General features: G+C 37.9%; 1 protein-coding gene across 2 annotated transcripts in view; it reads right to left on the bottom strand.

The window, feature by feature from the left end:
* The window catches only part of ARSB (arylsulfatase B), a 65,760-nt gene that overhangs the window by 7,081 nt on the left and 37,706 nt on the right, over window positions 1–20,973 (bottom strand). For both annotated transcript variants that reach the window (XM_052777657.1, XM_052777658.1), the window contains exon 6: window positions 17,020–17,090. In XM_052777657.1, coding sequence (XP_052633617.1) covers window positions 17,020–17,090 — 71 coding nt within the window. The remainder of the gene's footprint in view (window positions 1–17,019; window positions 17,091–20,973) is intronic.

Below are 20,973 nucleotides of genomic sequence, written 5' to 3' on the forward strand. Positions count from 1 at the left end.
TCAATCAAGAGCAAATACTAAAAAAGTTTTCCTAATGCAAGCAAAATCAAAAAATAGCAAACACAACAACAAAAAGCCACTGCAACACAGTAATTAGTAGGTATACTGGAAAATTCAGATCTGTCAGCACCTTTGTAAATATTTCCCATGATTTCTTTCAATTTTTTGCTTTCTACTTTGCAAAGCAAATATTTCAAGCACCACATAACCATAATTTGTAAAAAAAGATTTAAGGATAGTCAACAACCATATCGTGTAAATTTGCAAGATCAAAAAAAAAAAAGGTACAATCTGAACTTTTTTTTTTTAAAGACAGGCTCATACTTTAGATCACTCTAAAAGATAAATTTGTGGAAACATTTTATTAAATATAATAAATTTCTTAAAAGTATATTCATTTAACCTTCGCTATCTGATTTTTAATCACAAGAAGAAAGAAGACAAACTGCAAATTTTCAGCTGAGATTTTAAAGAGGGAATATATAGGGGAATACATATTCTGTATCACTATATATATGATATTTGCACAGATCAAATAACCATAGGTCAATTATTCTTCTCATTCCTCTAGCTCTCCTTCTTTCTTTCAATGAGACCAACTCAAGCAATTGGTAGAAACCTAAAATCTGGAGATATAAATAGACAGTACATCTAAAACCAAAATATTCTGCCTTCAGCCTATGATTAAGATGATGAAAATGATCCATGTTGAGAAAAAGTTTTCTTGGTTGGCAGGAGATCAAAGAGCACACAGTTCTCTCTAACATGCCATTTAGCAAGGTCCGGACCACAAAATTTAAAGGGTCTAAAACAATATTGCTTGAAGCATGCTATATTTCTGTACACTGTGGTCTACAATACTAGTGTGCAGGGAAGCAATGTTGGGTACTAGAGAGCAATTTTGGAGAAAGACAAAAGAACATTAATGTATTATTTATTTGGGAGACAGACCCCTGCCCAAAGAGTTAATGTAAACAGCCTGAGTGACTGTCAGATTGAGCATGCCTCTACAATTTTCCAGTATCCTATACAGTAACAAAAACATTCTTTTATAAGCAGCTATAAATAATCAGTGCCCTGTAGAACAACATAAGCAAACGAAGCTTCTACCTTTGTTTCTTCATCTGCAGAATGAGGATGTTAAAGTTATCTACCTTTTGCAGTATATTTCCCAAAAGAAAAAGTGAAAAATATCAGCATTCTCTATACTTAAACTTCTATTTATGATAATATAATGTAGCAGCAGATTCAGCCATATGACAGGAAAAATATAATCACAAAAACCTCCAAGCTTAATTGCAACCTGCTTGATGAAAAAGACTGAAAAGCATGCATTAAGAAAATCCACAAAACCCAGGGTGAATTAAGATTTTAGATGGCTCGCTTGCTTTCCAGTGCAAATTAGAAACACATCTGAAACAAATAGTAAACAGGTGCTACTGCTCTGCAGGTGTAAAGTACATTTACGAGCTTTCAGCCAAAGCAGGAATATCTCCAACATTTCCTGTAACACAAGTGTGTGTGCATATTACACTACCTGGACGTCTAAATAGTTTGATACCTTGCAGTTTACAATGTATACTGCACAAAAGGATTCCCTAGATACTGTCTTAGTAATTAAAAATTATCTCTGTAGTTCTCAAGACTTCTATTTCAGTATAAATTTTGTGTGGCTATGCAACACCCCCTATCACTTATTTGGTTACTCCAATCCAATATTTACATAATACATAACAGGATCCACATAGAACAAAAGTTTACTTCTCATACCTGTTGCATTAAAGGGTAAAGAAGTTTGGCTGAAAATAAACCCCCTTGTATTCCAGCTTATCCTCAGATGTCAGAGGAGCTGGGGGCAGCTAGGTTTAATTTCTGACTAATGTCCAATTCAGTGCTGTAAGTCTGGACGTGTTCAATATGCTGAACTATCACGATGACAGATACACTAATAGCATACTACACTGTCAGCTTAGCCACGTTCAACGCACTAGAATTACCAGACTTAGGGAGTTTGGTTGCGTTAATGAACTATCACAACTACATTAACGAGAAGAGCAGTTTATTAAAGCAACAGTACAGGTCCTTTTGGATTGCCAGTGATAAATACTCTGTCTGCAAAGCACATGCAAATAATAATAACACAGTCGACTACAAGCACATTAAATTATGGAAAAACTCTATAGAGATTTCTAAGTTTCCCAGGGAAGCGCTCGGTATAACCGTGGATTCAAATCTCACCCAATAGGCGTCCCTATGGTGGGGGGGGGGGGGAGAGAGGTTCAGCCCATTGACTGACCCAGAAGTCAGCAATGTCCTCCCAACTTGTCTATCATGGTGTCTTCCCTAACAGTCTTCCTCTCTTAAGCCCTTTCATATTTTCTTATTTTTTAGGTGGAGCTTGAGTGACTCTAGTCATACATACCTTTACTTTGATTGGTATAAAGTTCTCTCACTTTACTTTTAAAGGTATATGCTAGAGAAAATTCAGAGCGCATGCTCAGTGAGGAGTGGTCGCACCTCGGAGGCAGGTAGTTTTTGGGATGGATGTTTTGGTATTATAATGAGATTATAATGAGCAAAGTTCACCCAGGGAACATGATTTAGCGTGTCACTACTCCAGAACTGGGTACTTATGATACAATTCAGAAGTAAGGCAATAGCATTGACAGAACCCCCATTATTTCACCTCCTTGCTTCAGTGGATTCAATGCAGGGACCTTCCATTCTTGTTCCAGTAGTTCCAGCTCCCCATCCCTGCAGTGGTATCACAGAGCCTGGCCAGTGTTTCCACTCCACTCCACCCTCTGCGTTGTTTCTCTTAGAGTCAGCTTACCAAGCTCCCCTGGTGTTGCTAACATCTAAGGTTGCAGGTTATGTTGCTTAGGGAATTATTATGGAACAAATTTCTTGCATATCCACTGCATTCCACCCTGCAGGTTCACCTTCCCTTAAGGGGGGGGGGTTGTCATATTAATAAGTCATCTAGGTGTGAGTAGGCATTAAAATAGGCAATGGTATTTAACTTAGATACAGGTAAAGTGATGCATGTGTGAAATAACAATCCTAAATTCACATATAAAATGATGGCCTGCATGTCACCCATAATTGTCCAAGACTGAAACCTTGGGATCATGACAGATTGAGCTGATGCTTTTTCAGAATTATGTCAGCATTGGTCAAAAAGAAAACTGAGTGCAAGGGATTATTAGAAAAGGACTCATGAACAAAGCAAAAAGCTCTGTGCAACTGGAAAACAGTAGTACTGGTCTTCCCGCCTCAAAAAGAATACAGTACGACTGAAAAGGTTCAGAAACCACTGACAAAGTTGGGTGACATGCAAACCCTCCTGAATTAAAATCCTCTGCTAGATGTACATTCTGCTTAATCAAATTTGTATGTTCTGTGGAACTCCAGGGACCAGGCTGCTTCTATCCCCTGCATGACCAAAGGAAGGTTCTTCCCATCTTGTGTGATATTGAGCCAAATGCAATCCAACAATCAAAACTTTACTGTTTTACTTGACCGGGGACACAGCAATGTAACACACAGGCCAAATAGTTTGAGTGCTTACTACTCAGACCTCATGAAGCATCTTGACTGAAACCACATCATCTTGGTAGTTGTTAGTATATTGAGTGTGACTACAGTCTCTACCTGACCTGACTAGACATTGTCTACAATGCCTAATGGCACTACTACACAGCATGTACCCACAGTGAGAAAAACTCAAACATGCTGAAACACTGGATGAGACGTAAATTCTTTACCCAGGAAATTCATCATCTGCTTTTGCCAGTAACAGTCATGCTGCAACTGGACTAGACCACATTCTCTGAAAAAATATAATCTTGGCTACATCCTCAAATTCAGTTACATGCCTTTTTTTTTCAATCACTGAAGATGTTTCATGGAAAACCTCCATGTTATTCTATCGCTTTGTAAAATCTTCTTTTAATAGCATCTCAGCTTATTGCTATCAGAACAGCTAGAACACCTCTCTGAGCTGCTGGTCCCCTGCCATCCTTACCCCCCTGTGATAAATGAGATTTCATTTTGTCAGTAGGCACCACATAAGCCACAATTGCCACTAAGACAGCACTGCAATGAAGTCCTGCCTGTTTGCAAAAACTCGTGGGAGGATCATTGGGACCACTCATGTTTTCAAACATATCTCTGCTAATTGAGGCTGGAGAGACACATACAGAGCTATAGGTGTGACAAGAGGCACCCATCATAGGATTCTGTCACTTATGCCCTCGGAGCAAGGAACACAGCCATAACAAGGTTGCATCACATAGCCAGAAGGCAAGAAACTACTGAACTGCAGAAACTAGTGCTTGCAGTAAGGCAGCTTTACGGAATGAAGTGGCACTTACGCATACGTCCAAAAAAAGATACTGCATTTAAAATAATTCAGTCTTGTGCATACAGATTGTTAACTCACTGAAGACTGTCTCTCCAGGAACAGAGGCTTTCAAAAGGTAGTGTCACCTGGCAAGGGTGATAAATTTACGGGGATAAATTAGATGTCCAATTTTTCTTTTTTTTTCAATTCTGGTGAGATGATACTCTAAAACATTATGAATGATTCAAAAAAAGTTTCTTTACTTTGTAAAAATGTTTTCATTAGTGAGGGATGAACAATTCTGTATGTCACAGAGTAGAATTCTGCTTAATAGTTGAACCAAACACTGGGAAAAAACCACTCAGGCTACTTCCATTAGAACTTAAAAGCAACAAACAATAACCGGTATTATTTCCACAGTAAGGCGATGCCTCCCTGCCTCTTGTGATCTGATTAGTAGTCTATAAAAACCACAGAGGAGATCCCCAGACAGAAGTCTAGGACTGGTGAACCAAAAACCACTTACATATGAAACCCAAACAGAAAGACAGTATTTTCTAGTATGTTCATTATCGTCTTTAAAACTAACATACTACTTTAATCATCGAAGAAATCCCTATTGTATTCTCCAGCTTCTATATATTGTCAGAAAAATGGTATTGGTATCATTCTCCTACTGCTTCCAAATCAATCAAAGGTTTTGCACATCACAGCTTCTGTTCTAACGTAAATAATTTGACTCTATTATCAGTATTTAAAACATTTACTTACATGGTACCCACTAAATAGAAAAGAAAGAAAACCCAAGCAGTCAAAAAATCACAGGTGATTACTCTTCTATCAATAGATACTAGACTCCTTCAAATCACCTTAGCCTGTTTTTGTGCTAGAATAGCAGAAGCAGTAGGTAAAAAAATCACAGACTTTGTTAAATATTATGGAACTCCACCTAAAAATTACCCCCATGAAAGCAGTCTTCAACCTCCTGGAAATCTCACCACATGCATAAACACAAAACCTGCATGATTGGCAGGCTCACTGTCCCTTACTAATGCTCAACTATGGAACAGCAGGAGATCTGTTAGGGCTTGAAAAAACCCACACTGAAACGAATGGGAACCTTTCCATTAATTCCAGTGGGCTTTGGTTCAGACTGGTTAAGCATCAGTAGTAACAAACAAGGAATTTACACCCTACAAACTTCTCTTAATCAGACAAATGAAGCTAAATTCCCCTTTATCCATACAGTTCAGTAGACACAGTATGTTTTCCACGAAACCTTTATATGAAAGGCTTCCCCACTTGTATTCACAACAATCATTTCTGGCAACGACACATACATTTTAACCACCCCCCCAAATTATGTCCAAATTAAAGTGATTCTGAAATCAAAACAAAACAAAAGTGCCAATACACTATTTGCCAGTTCTCAAAAGAAAAAGCTTAAGAAAATAAATAGTAAAAAAAACAAAAAACAACCAGTAACAGCACACAATCCCATGAATGTTACCAAAAATTGAGGCTTACAGATGAGCAGAGAAAACTGAATCATTTTCCCTGCTGTAAAATCCATGTCACTATGCTCAGAAGTTAGGATCTAGAAACTGTTTACTTAAACATATCGCTTGATCTTCCCTGCAGCACTGAAAGAGCAGAATAAAGGCAGACATCAGGTAACAGCCACTGAAACACATGATTCTTTATAGGAGCATGCAGCCAGAAAAGGAAACGCAAACTTGAGAAATGAACCATAACTTCACTGCAGTAAAACTCAGGAAGCCACCCTATAACTTTTCTTTGTGGTCAGCACTGCTTCCCGCAACCACATCTTCTGAACTTTCCTCCGACAGCATTTTTCCAACTGTCCAATAGTTTCCTCCCTAAAGGAAGAAATTTTCAGGTCACACCAAAAGCCCTAGCCAACTGCATGCTATATAAATTATTGTTTGTCCACTAAAGCAATTAGAAACAGATGCCAATTCAATGCTGAACATATTTAATTTTCAGTAAACTGGAAATAAAAAAAGGCTCAGACCAATAAAATGTTTAACTTACACACTTTTTAAATAAAAATAAAATTAAACTGAAAACTAAGGGTTAAATCACATGAGGAGGTACCTGACAAAATGAGAGGTTTTCTCCCTCTTCCAAAAAATCTAGCCCAACACTGGGGATATGTTTCTGGGTTTTGGGGACCCAAATTCATGCCCTGAGTTACCCTGATTGTTACAAAGGGTTTTGAACTGTGATCTCCCATTTTTCAGAAGAGATTTCTCCCCAACAGACTGTATGAAACTCTAGGATGGAGGTTTTCTCCATATTTTCCATTTCACATCATATAATACATACAAATATTTTGAATGACAACACAGAAAATAAGCCTTTAACTTGGTGATGGGCTATCCAGATGGGTTTGGGTAATTTTGATTTCTGCTCATACCAAATTTGTACATAAAACTTTGAACTTATATAAGAAAGTAAGCAAAATTAGTGGGTACACCATTTGGAACAGATTCTTAACTTTTTACTATCTTCTAAATTTTAATTCAATGATCTATGTGTTTTTCTAGCATCCATTGATGCAAAATATTCTGTAGACACAGGGTGGTTTTCATTTGCAAGCAGTCTGGTCTATAGTTTGATTTGCAGGCAGTCTACAAATACATCCAAATTAGGGACTTTACATTACACCATAAAAACCAGAACAGTACGTGAAAAAAAATCCAGATTTCCTTTGCTATTTCCTAGCTTGGAAGTACCTGGATCTGGGGAGAACAGACAGAAGGGTGCAGGAAGTATTAATGTGGGAACATAAGAACATATAAATACCTTTCAGTATATACCGTTTCTACTGAAGGCCATTTTAGCAATTGGAAAGCTGTACTCTTCACATTGTCCAGCTGCACACATAATAAAAGTAGTATGAATCTATGGACTGGGTCAGAAATTACACTGGATTTCCATTCTGTTTGAATTTCTTTGCTTTATGTTTTTGGATTAAGCACCAACATGCTTTACTTTAACATGAGATTTTCTTTTTTTCCCTCCTAAACATCAGGAAGTAATATATTGAACATGGTTCAAGTTTTTAATATATACACTAGACCACAGTGGTTATAGCATTGAGTGCAGTGAAACCATTACATTTTTCATTTCCACTGAATATTAAATCAAGTCTCTTCCAAACACTCTGAAAATTGTGACTGTCTCTAACGTAGTAATATAATTTATACAGTCCCTAAAATCTTAAACCAGTCAGATGAATCAACTACTCACCTGAAAGATAAGAGTAAGACTACATTTTCAAAGAAAATTTTATTGAGAAATAAAAAAGCAAAAGAACAAAAGGCATGGTTGATATTTTTACAATTAGGAGACACACTTAGATCTTATATGTCTTCTATTTATAAACATAAAGTCTTTTCAAATGCCTCATTTGTTTGTCAACAACATGGAAACACATGGCCATTCTCCATACATTTATAAACAGAATTGGAGGGGAAGAAGCAGTATTTCTCTCCCCTATAGCTACAGAAGCATAAAAAGTCTTGGATACAAATAGATGAGGATTCCCCAGGCAAAACTATCACTTGCCCATAAGCAGAAAATTTTGCACTGTGTTGTACTGGAAATTTATTTTTAGCATTTTATACAATGGAAACTTCATGACAAAAATTACCTATTGCTAGACTTGATTCTGTGAAGCAGCCTGTTGTTTAGTTTTCATTGAGAAATACACAAGACAAAGCAAACTCCAGCAGGAGTTTGAAGAAATTCTCCCTATTGCTCTGGCAAAGTGCATATTGTTATCTTGGCATGAATGCAACTCATGTTCCTTCTGCAACTGATTCAGCTCTGGGATCCAGTGCACACCAGTCAACCGGGGTATAATCAGTTCTGGCAAAAAGTGCCGATCTCACGTTCGATGCTCTGCAAGTTGTCTTAAGGTCTTTATTGATAACTGCTCAAGTTGCACACGTGTTTGTAGGCCTGATGCCTTAATTAACGTGAGACTCCATTAAAATGTGCCGGAAGGAAGGACGAGCTTGCTATAGTCACTTTGTGAAGTGCAGATGGCTCTGTGGGCTAACAAGGCCTTTGCATATATGTACTGTTAACTGATTTATCTTTTTTTGAACTCTGATGTATAGAGCAATTATTTCACCTCAACAAGGAAACTCTGGAAATGTCAAGGGCTCTTCCAGCCTATACTGTGACAATGAATTACTGAAGAAATAAGGGGTTTTCCTACTTCACTGAGGACAGACATTTTGTGACCTTTTGCTGCTTTATGGCAATAATGAGTTTTCTACAAAACTCCAAGTCCTTCTGTTATTTTATTAAAATAAAAACATTTGAGGAATAGCCGTGACCTTAACCTTGGGAGAATGAATAGAATACTGATCTTGAAGAAACAGATGAGCCCTGAGACACTATAACTTCCTACTGTCATGTTGACAAGGCACAGGGCTGTGCCGTAGACAAACTCACCCAGTGAAGCTCACCTATCTTAACTCGCTTAGTTGAACGCTGTGAACATATAGATCCACTATTATCCCTTCTAATTTCAGTTTTGTCATAGTAATGTTTGATTCCTTTTTTCCAAAGGAAAGATTTACACTACAATATCATGCTCAGTCTCTTACCTTTCAAAATGCATACTCTTCTCAATTTCAACAAGATTAAGCATACGAAAACACTCCCATTCTTGTTTCAAAGTATTCACCTTGATTTTTACAATAGATTATATCTTTACAAAAAACCCATACCACACAAACAATTGAGTAAAATCCAGAATTACTCATGGCAGCAAAAAATCCCTGTGAACATCAACAAAGTGAAGCATTTACCCAGATTATTACATTCTTATACAATTACAGAATAAAAAATTTAAAGTTATTCTAAATAAGAGCAAATTTATTAAAACAGCCTACAAGGTCAAACATCACAAAATGAGAGTAAAAGGAAATGCTTGATTTTCACTTTTGATGGAAATATAAGGAAAAAGTAAAAATCTTTTTTTTTTCCAGGAAACAGATTTGAACTGAATGGAATACTATCTATGAATTACTGAAGACATCAAAGATCATGTTGAGACAGCCTTATATGTGAAACACCCAAAGCCCACTTGCATCACGGTAAGGTAGCAGTGTTCAAGGTAAAGAGAACTGAGCAGTAACACCCTGTGCACAAGCTTTAAAACTTTACAGGTTTTCAGCTCAGAGATATTTCATTTGAAAAATGTAATCTAACATTTATGTCAAGACCTGCATAAAGATATAAAATGTTAGTGTTATGGTCAAATAGGTATAGGATATAATGAAGCATAAAAAAGAAGCAGTACTGAGGGATTTCTGAATTCCAGTCATGATAATGGCATTAGACAGTTTATCAAGTGACTTAACATTTCTAAGTTCTAAAAGAGATTATCTACATCCCAAAGGAAACATGGGGACTAGTATTTATGAGGCTCACCAAATGTGCAATCCCCATACACTTAGTACTGAATACTGCAGTGATGGATGGTTCACGCTGAGATGCAGGCGGGCTAAGAACCAAGGCAATGTATAACCACAGGCCAAACTTCCTGACAGCAAGAGCTACACCCCAAAACTTCATATAGCCAACAGCCAAAAGAAAAACACCACTTATCTCTGATGTGAATGGCAGCAGAGCTGGCTGGAACAGCGGCCTCCCACTAGGGAGTGGAGCCAAGCTCTGCCAAAAACTGCCAGACCAGCACGAAAAACACCACGTGAAGTGGTTGAGGGCCATGCACAGCTCCAGGGTCACATGTTGGCAACTCCTGCCTTAGAAACTTACAGGCGGTCATCGCAATTTATGATTTTCTTGTAATGAAAAGAGGACAGAGTCCAGATGGTCAGCATGCGTATGCGTAACTTTGCAGAGAAACGGAAATTTGGAGAAGGAAATAACATATCTGTCTTCTTCCCCATTCTTGACCATTCTCCCATTCCAGCTGTCACTACGTAAGCTCAGTCAGCTAACCATCTGGTTGCTTTTCTGTACATTTTTGAATCTGCGAGTGGATTCTGGGTCTTAGCCTGGCACAGATGTGGAGTACATTTATCCCATTCGAAGCCCACACAGTACACTCATCCATGCATACCTACATCTTCTGCTGCTACTGAATAACTTCATTACTGGGATTGTTTTTTTCCCTTTTTCTTTTTTTTTTTTTTTTTTAATAATTCTAAACCCGCTAGATCATCAGTAGGGGAAGAAATCACTTCTGGCCTGCAAAGTCTCAGGAATCATCTTTCACCTGGGCAAAATAAGTAATAAATGGGGCCTAAAGGAGTCTAGAGTGTCTATTTCTTAATCAAGATTAATCATTTTGATATAGGTATGGATGTAATATATAATGCTACAGCCATTTTAATGCAATCTTAATGCCCGTGAATGATACATCAGTCTCAGAACTGAAATGGTTTCTCTATTGTAATATATCATCTGTTCATTCTGCATATAGCAGATCTAGCCCCTTATAAGCAACCATTTATTTTGGCAATTAATAGCACAATATATGAGGTAATGCCTTTTTTCAAATGTCAAGGAGAACGATGTAAAGTTTGATTAATTTTGCTCAAGGCAAATAAAAGTTTGGAGAAAAATCACAAAATGTTTTTACAAGTTCTCCGTCTTGGATGTCTGCCTCTATGAATAGATATCTTCAAAATAAATTGGCTACAATCAGTGGCCTACAATTTTATTATGCCTTTGAAGTTTTAGTTTATGGTTAAGTCTGGAATTTTAAATGAAGGTAAAAGTTTTTTCAGCCTAAAACAGCCCCACCCAACAACATATTTATTTTGAATACATCTTTCTAATTTAAAGAAATCCGAATTCTTTTTGAAGAGAAAGTGATGCCACACGTGTAGTCTACAAGATTTTGCGAAATTCACTAAATTCATTAATAAATTTAGCAAGTCAGATTAAAAAATAATACAGTGTGTACTGACAGAGTCTGATTAACAATTCTGAATTAAAGGGTACATTTCCTTTCACCGTGTCATTTAGTCCTGATTCTCAAAATAAAATTGCCTTCTGTGGGATATAAAGTTTCAATACTGCCTCAAGACAGACCATCTAGCAATGACTGTGTGGTCAGAAATATATTTGGTTTAGCAGTTAGGGGAATTTAGACTTAAATCCAGTTCGTTTTTAATTCAGCTGAATCACCAAAACTTGATGAAATGCCATAAGGCTGTCTAAAAGAAAGCAGATCTTTCACAATGGAAGAGCTGACATCACCGGCACAGCTGCCAAACCATCAACAACTTGGCTTTTTTTTTTTTAAAGACAAAGTCACAAAAATGGGGCAAAACAATTTTGTTTCTTTTTCCTTCCAACATGGGTAAATCAGATTTCTTATTTATGCAACTTTTAAGTTACTTTATGCATGATATTTGTGCTTTCTTAACCTATACATTACAGAGAAAATGATACTCTGTTTCAACATAATTTTAGCTTTCAGTTTTTAATTTTCCTATTTTACTACCAAACTCCTGAAACTAACAGAAAATGTGAACGTTTCAGACCCAAACCTGGAAGACAATAGATCTTTCATACCAATGTCCTGCTTTTACATAATTGCAAACTCTCCAATAAATTACAAGTCTATACCGAGACCCAGCAATTGAGACATATATTCATCACTTTTGAAAATGATCAACAGGGTGACGAAGAAACAGCCAGAAAGACAAAAGCAACGGCTGTTAGCAAGGAGGTGGAGGAGCAACCAGGCTGTTAGCAAGGAGGGAGAGGAGCAACCACCTCCGAGGATCCTGGGTCCAGCTCCATCCGCAGAGCTCACCAGACCGGTTTAGCGCAGCAAGGTCCAACCAGAGGGTGTGGTTCCCCACTCCGTCCCCTTGGGGTTCTGGCTCCAGGAGCAGCCAGGCAACGCTAGGAGGGTTGGCTCTCCCTCTGCCTCCCCACTGCCAACCACACAGCCCTCTTCGTCCCCGCCTTGTGCTGCCTCTGGCATCCATTGGCCCCTTCAATGCACAGATTCAACCTACCTGACAGAGGAAAACCAGGCTAGCAAGTTGGATGGGTCCACGGAGGTATCTGAGGAGTGCCAGAATTGATCAAGAGCATGTGACCAGGAATGGGGAGGGGAGGAAGCAAAGCACATCCCCAGCAGAAGCCTGCTGGATCACTTCATCACATATTATGAAACAGAAACCTCAGGGTTTAATTTCAGACCCAACAGAATCAGTCTCACCTGTCCCCCGAATTTCCTTCTAGTCCCATCCTTTGTGCCAAAGTGAGTGCTTGGCTATCCAACACACATCCAAAGGAAAAAAAAAGGGGGGAGGGGGGTATTAAAACCTGAACCTGGTTCATAGCCTGGCTCTGTGAGTGGTTTTGGTGACCCACGAGAGAGGGGAGCGGTGGTGAGGCGCTGTGGGAGGCAGGATTTCCTCTTTGGCAGTAGCAGCAACCTACCCTAGCTTAAATTTCATGAAACTACTGCCTCTGGCTGAGGTTCCCCAGTGGCCTGAGCTGATCTTAGCTGCTGAGTCCTGCGGCCAGTCCTTCCATCCGCCACCAACCACATATTCCTCGCCCCCCCACACTGCTCCCAGTCATACGGCTACAGGGCAAGTTGATTCAGCTGGCTGATGTGGTAGAAACCTTTCCTCCTCTTTCCCTCTGCCACCCAAAATAGTCTGAAGGCTGATCTGGCAGAAGACTCCTCTTGTTGCCATGTGATTTCCAGATCCAACCCAAGGGAAGGAGGAAAGAATGGGAGAAAGGGAGAGGACAAGCTGGCCATCTTGGCAATAGCTCACCACCAGACTGGCTTCACTAAAGACCGCAACCCACCCACCCCCCCTCCTAGTTTTTGAAGATCCCACCCTAGGTTTTCATTCCACTACCTCCTCCATTACACGACCACAATTTTTGTAGGTCTGCATTGCAAATCAGATCAGTTCATTGAGAGAAAACATTGTTTTTAACCCCGACCACTCCACTGGGCTGCCACACGTCAGAGGGAGCCTGCAGGCAAAGTCTGAGGTCAGGGACAGTAACTCCTTTATTAGCACTGAAGACAACAAATGAGGAATTACAGTCTAAAACACTGCAATATGTTTCAGACCACTGGAAAGGTTTGTATTTGAATGAAGAAAGTCTGCCCTCTGAGAGAGAAGGTGATTACTTGAAAGAGTCAGTGAAATAAGACCTGTCAGCATTTTTTTGTGAAATGGAACTTGCAGACAAACTAGTTTACAGTGTTCTCCCTCTTATGCTGTTTAGTCTTAACAATAGGACATAAGTACAGTACTTTGATACAAGACTACTTATTTACCACTAGGCATGAGCTCCTGAAAAAAGGTAAGTAGAAGTTGATCAGTAGCTTCATCAGATCTGCTGGAGTAACCGTGGCTGGTGCCCGGAGGTTAGAAACCAGCGCTCAGTCTGAGAACTTGGAAAGTTGTAGCATGTTACCCCATGAGTGGTGAACACGCAGGTCAAAGTCAGTTCTAACAGACCACAGCAGCAAAGACGTAGTTAGCTCTGTAATTGAGACAGCATGTCCTACCTTTAACTTAACATTCTGTTGAATACTTGGCTGGAACAGTTGAGTTGACACTAAATTAATTTACGTCTTTTGCACAAATTCTTCCCTGAAGGAATGCTTATTTTGGTGTAAAAAATCTGACCAGAACAAAGCTCAGTTTTCTTGTTTCAGTAAAAAAAAAAAAATCAATGAATTACATGAGACATCCCATCAGTCGTGCTACTAAAAATATATAGTACCAGTTTATTCAGACAGAGATGAAGATAAATGCATCCATTAAATAAAAATACTATGCTGAAAGAATGTATATATTACGTGCAAAAGCGCTTAAGAGTTCAGGAGCACTGAACCTGCACTGAGTGGAAGTACGGCAATAACTTAATGCCCTATGTGTGCACAACTACAACAGTACAGTGTCTTCCTTAATAATACTGTGATCAGAATTTGCTTGATTATCCATAACATCCTGAAAGTTTTTTTGGTTATGTTTAACAGTATCTTGAGATTTGATTTCCTCTTTGGTCTTCCACAGTACTCTGCAAACCCTGAGATTCAGCTAATCTATATCTTCCAGTCATTATTTTATTTAATTCATTTTCTACATTTAATTCAATTTCTACAAAAAGGAAGGTATTAGTATAATATGAGTACTTCATCTGACACAAGATGATTTAGGTGATGTGATTTTTTAAGTTGACTAGGACAAGGGCAAGATGGGCATAAAGAAGGCCAAAGACTACACAGGAGGTGAGAAAGAACCCAGCCAAACATACATATATTTTAGCACCATAGGCAAAAGAGTACTCTGATGTCAAAACAGTTTGAACAAGGAAACAATAAACAGTCAAGGAAAGAGCAAGACTCCAGAGTGACACACAGTTTAACACCTTGGTGATAGGAAGATAGTATAGGCAGTTTATTTTAAGATGCCTTTTTTTTTTTTAAACACAAAGAAAGCCATGATTGCTGAAAATATGAAAGTACTTATATATTCCAAGCTTTGTGACTCCCTAATCTATCCGTAATAGAGACACCAACATCATTTATCTGGATCTTAATTCTAAACTTATTACTCAATTTTCACAAATGAAAAACAGACACTAAGTAGAAATCAGCTGAGTTACATACATATACAGTTACTCCTAATAACTCAGATGGCTAAATAGAAATTTTAATCCTTATACGATAAAGCATAATTTCACTAGCTGGGTCAAAAACAGAATCATAAATAATACAATGACCTATCCTGCAAAGCACAAAATCATTCCAACTTCCAGTTAACTTATAAGAAATTGAGGACATTACAACAATAGATGAAGTGCAAAGAAAGCTGGATTTCTTCTCCCCAGCAGTGGACTATAAATTAACATGCTCTGTTGCATTAGAAACAGTACATTAATTAGAAGAACAGTGATCTGAAAAAGCACAGTTTAATGTATATTTTGTCATGTATAACAGTGATACATCTTGTCAAACCTATCAGAAATACAATTACTTATGCTCAAATCCTGTAAGAATGGTATCATAAAATCAAAACTGGGAAAAATGTAAGGTGTACTAATTTGGAGGTCAACTCCACCTGTTGCTGACCAAAACTGCTATTAAGGGAGAAAGTAAAACAGGTGGCACAAAGTAACTTGCCAAAATTATAGGCCTTTGCTGAGAAGAGACTATATGGTGCATAAGGACACATGGGTGAAGAGTTACGTTTTTGTTTTTAATGACTCCAGGTTTGAAAGGTGCATAAAAACATCGTAAATTTACAGGCATGCATACCGCTTCCTCTGTTTGTGATGCTTAAAAGTCACATCTCATCCAGCATAAAAGTTCCACTTACTACAGCTTTTGTCCACCTGCCCCTGTCCCTGCCCACATCTCACGCAATGCACACAAAAAGTAAGGACATGCTATATGTAGCACACAGTGAAGTACCATCAGAGTATGGCATCATGGAAGCAGTACTGGGAAGTATTTCCTGAGCTTAGGCTCCTGAAAACCTCCTCTGCTCATCCCCCTTCTATTTACACCAGGAATTTGTCTACCCAAACACCTCTGCTGAGTTCAATCACCACAGTTCCCACAAGGAAAAGATGGTCTCTGAAGTATACCTGAGAATACCACATCAGGGTATAACATCATACAGGAATGCTATGGCTCACTGAGCATCCTTTGAAGGGAAATTGGAGTAGCTATACCTTAATTCCATCAGTATGTAGGAATTATCTGCAGGCAGTGCTGTCCAGCCAGCGCTAGATAGGCACGATGTTGCTTCTTCTGAGAAAAGCATCACAGAACCAGATGTGCATTGCAGAAGGCCACCTTACCCCTTTCCATCCAGTTACTACAGCAGAACATGTATCTGTCTTACAGGCAACAGATCACTGTGCCCACTGCACTATTCCTCTGCCGGGATTTACTTCTTTATTTAATGAAATAGAGAAATGCTACAAAAACACTGGAAAAGACCTGTTCCAATGTTCTGTATGAAAAAAATCTCTGCTTGAAAAGTCTGTAGTCCTTAGCAAACTAATAATGTTGAATCATAAAACAGATGGTGCTTAAAGAGCTATAGAATTGGTGAACTTAAGCCCCAATTCATGTGATTATGGCGTTAAAGCTCCAACCCATGTGATTATGGAACACCAGCAATCACAAGGCTTGGAAATTCTCAGCTTCTCGCAAACTCAAGTTTTCCATTTGCAAGGTCATATTATATCGATGTATCAAGATGCATTAGGGCAAGCACTTCATTGGGAGCTACCTGCCAACCTGGAGCACTGAAGACAGGGTTTGGTAGGGTTTTTTGGCAGTGTGCCTCCCTGTGCACCTCAGGCACATGACTGCTCCTCAACATTTCCATGTCCCAAAGTACTTTATTCATTATTCAGCAGTGCTTCCAAGCTCTCTGAAATAGGAAGCGTGTGTTGGTCATGATTCAGTAAGTACTTAAAGCACCTGGGGGTGATCCTTCTGTATTTTAAAGCTATTTACTTAAAAGCAGAAGGCATCCTACTCTATTTTGTTTCACCCAGAAGGAAATACTTCACTTAAGGAAAACAAGGAGTGTTCAGAAGATGAACTGTATGTTTAATAAGTCTTAAAAAATCAGTAGCATACTCACATGGGAAGTCATCCACAAACATGGGGTCTATGTTATGTAGCAGTTCCACTCTGGGGGAAGGTCTTCCTTCACTAGGAGAGATTTCAAAAGGAAATGTTAATTTCCTTCCACAGCTCATTAGGATTCTGCATGTTTTATTTTAAGTTTTTTTGTCATCCTAATACAGAATGAGCTTATAACCATAAACTAATTGCTATCAACTTTAATCTGAATGCTCTTTTTCAGCCTAGTAGCAACAGCTTTTACCCCATCAGTCTTCCCTGACTTCACTGGTGTTTACTGGGATTATTCATAAGTTTACAGAGTACAGAATTGGCCCTACCAAAGCAGGGTTTTACAATAATCAACTTTAAAAATCAAATTTCGCAGCATAAGGTGGCATCGCACTTGCTATGCTCTCTGCATACCTGAAAAAGTGCTGAAAGCATTTTGGCTGGGTGCCTCAAAAAACACTAGAGGCACTGGCTACCCCTCAAAAAACCCACATTTGATTTGTAATTGAGGTCACAAGGATGATTTAGATATCCTAAACCTTCTGTTGGGGAAAAAAAAAAATATCATCCCTCTTTTTCTAGCCATTGGCTACATAGGGATGGTGTGGAATAAGCCTCTGAACCTACCCATAATTCTTCTGAGTTGAGTAAATCCCAGTCTAAAAAACTGAGTAAAAGGAATTTACTCCTTATAAATGGCAACATGAGTAGGAAGACATAATTAGAAAGAACCTTGGCTACATCATGCCACAACAATATTTTATTATTTGACAGTGAACCTAAACCCACATCTTTTTAGAAACTTCTGAATAACTTAAATTGTTTTCTTTTTGTTAAGGAGCTTCATTTGAGACTCAAAAATTCAACCAGGGCCCCTAAACCAGTTGAGATTAAGAATAAAAAAATCAGGTAATATAAAAGTCAGTGGAAGCCTCAAAAATTACTGTTATTTTAATATATAAAATATATAATTAAACAATATTTACCTGTAATTTAAAATTTCCAGTAACAACTAATTAAAATGAATATTGTTCTATTCCATTTCTAAAACCATTTCTAGATGCTACATATTTTGAATAAGTACAAAATTAACAAGGAGGATTGGATGAAAGATTAAATGTGTTCAGATAATACAGCCTTGCAATTAATACAGAGGAAGTACAACAATGAACATAGAAAGTTAGTAATTCAGTGTATAAAAACTGCCACAAAAATGTTTTTCCCAAAATGTGTGTGAAAGGTTAACTCCCTCCCACCTCCCACACCCCCTAATATCTACAGTAGTCACAGTCTTAACTAAGGAGTGCCTGGCCTTATTTAACCAAATTTTATCTTAGATTTAATAGACTCTTACTGCCTCTAGGTGCTCCAATTACAGCTGTGGTCAAGTGTGCCTTTGCCATCTGTTCATAGGTAACAGTAACATGAACCAGTTAGCACAAGTTAAACTAGGATGCTAATTTATAGCATGTAAAGGACTCTGCAGTAACTGCTTGGGGAGATATTCTTATTTTGCAGTTTCTGAGCTGTATCTATATTTTTCAGTATCCTTTTAAAAGAAAGCAAACACCAGTTATGCTAAGTAACCTAGTACCTTCCACCAGGGTCAAATACAGAATAAAGAAGTAACTTACTCCCATATGCTTCTCCTGTTTATACATCCAATATTCATACAGTACCACAGTAGGTAGAAAGTCAGAACCGAGGATATTCATGCTGTTCAAGCAGACTAGTATTACCATCATGTCATTAAAGGTGATTTCCTTTATGGCTTTTAATCTGGAGGGTGGACACTGTCCACTAAACATGGCTATGAATGTTATTGCACAGCTGGTAGAACACAAACAATAAAGATTACACCTGCAGGAATTTAAGTTTTTCATGCTGCAGTTGTCATTTTTATTGAATCCATTTTTTTCTGGGATAGAATATTGGTATTAGTAACTTGGAAATGTGATTTATATATAATCATGACATATAATCCCTGAAGCTTATGGCATTACTGCAGTAAGCTCTGTAGCACTATTAACTGGTATTGAACTGTTTGTTCAGTTTGGGTGTTATTCCAGTAGTTGTGTTGCACACAACATGGTGGTTTATAACCAGCATACAATATTCACAAAACAATAGCCAGAGAAAAGAAGATGGCATTGTACATTGAAGAAAGTGGCTGACTGACAGAAAAGGACACCAGGAAAACAGAAACAAGGTCCTGGGGACAAGAAGTAGAGAATTTATGTTTGTAGCAGTGCTCCCTTTCCCTGTGCCTAAATCTGTCCTCCTTCCCATTTATGGAGCTCCATGCTGACCTTAGTCCCCTCAAAAGACACATCCTGAACAACAGATTCATATTTTGCATCAGGAATATGGTCTAGGCAACAGAGCTAGAATAAGAAAGCAGTAAGATTCTCTAGGGAATCCTGCCTTCATATTTTAGTAGCTTCCAGTGTAACCATATCTTACAATGCTTTACTTTAGAATATTTATTTTTAGACTCCAATATTCTAATACATTGCTCCTCTCCCTAAAAATAAGGAACTTTTTCTTTTGTCTAGCTATTATTCTACCTTGTCTGACTGACTATTTAATTAAGCAGTTAAAAGTTATTGTTTTCCAAAAAAGTCCTCTAAGAGCATCTTAATGAAAGCATACAGACTAACTTCAAAGTTGGTATGAGAATCAGCTAGTTTATGCTGAGAATGTTACTCTATCTTCTGCTTTGCAAAGTTTTTAAAACATAAAGATCTATTACTCCTTAGTGAACATGAACAAATATCTACATACGATCTTCCACTTTTGTTGTTGTTGTTGTTAAATAGGCAGGAGGTGTCCTTGGGAAGCAATCCAAGGTTTTTCAGGGCAAATATGTTTATCTTGCTCAAAAACATCCTCAGTGTCACTCAGAAAAATTTGAGCCTTTATAACCTTGCCATATATTATATTTCTCTGGGTCATGTCTGTACGTGCTTTCTTAGAGTAATTTTATTTCAGATATGCTGGAAATAAACATTACTCTCAGCTTTACATTGCTCTTTCTTCAGCATTAATTTATACCACAACAATGAAATTTTTTTTCAAACAGGTGTTTAATTCCTAAAATGAATGTAACCATTTGGTACACAAGAATTCAAGTTCATCTTGCTTCATTTACTTCATCCAATCAATTCTGATATTTCCAACATTACAAAAATACAAAACTGAAACTTGCCCTGCAAAATGTATGAGTAAAACTGGAAAGCCTATGCTTGCTAACAAGCTTTGAAGAAATACTACTTATTTTGACTGCATTTTATCCTGAATCTCTCAGTGCCTACCATACTGCCTCATGTGCTCTATCATTTGGTCTTCCATTTTTCTGCTAATGCAAAATAAACTCCTTTTTCTAAGCATAGACATACTAGATATTCAGTACTGAAAACCAAAATACATCAAAACAAGGTATGAACCAGTGCAAGTTTCTACATAGGGAAAATTATTTTGCCTAGTGTCTTGATTTCAATAGAGTAGCAAGCATCTGGAGAACAGATGTTTTTTAGAAATGCAAGTGGCTTTTCAGATACTTGCAGTACAGTTTAGATTCCTTGACTAGTTGCATTTTAGTATTGTTTTTTTATCAGTTTTTCTTGGTATTCTCAATTACTGTTTTTGTAAAACATATTAGTGATATTATCATTGTGTTTTCAGAAATAATTTCTAATATGTACATGGTTTTAGAGGTTCCAGCTATACTGTTGTGTTACCCCTGGTAATCTGAGGTATTAGAAAAGTGCAATCTACTATGATTTATGTAGAAGGTTTATAGCTGAGATTGGAACCATCTGATGGATATCCAAAAATGGGTTGGCACAGTGATACTATCCCAAGTTATTTTCAAAAAGAAGTTAGAGACACTAAAGGGAAAGTTAAATTTCATTCCAAAGGTACTGGAGGAAAATAAGGTTTAGGAACTACTGGTTTAAAG

Source organism: Harpia harpyja, chromosome Z (assembly GCF_026419915.1).
Source record: "Harpia harpyja isolate bHarHar1 chromosome Z, bHarHar1 primary haplotype, whole genome shotgun sequence".
Lineage (NCBI taxonomy): Eukaryota > Metazoa > Chordata > Aves > Accipitriformes > Accipitridae > Harpia > Harpia harpyja.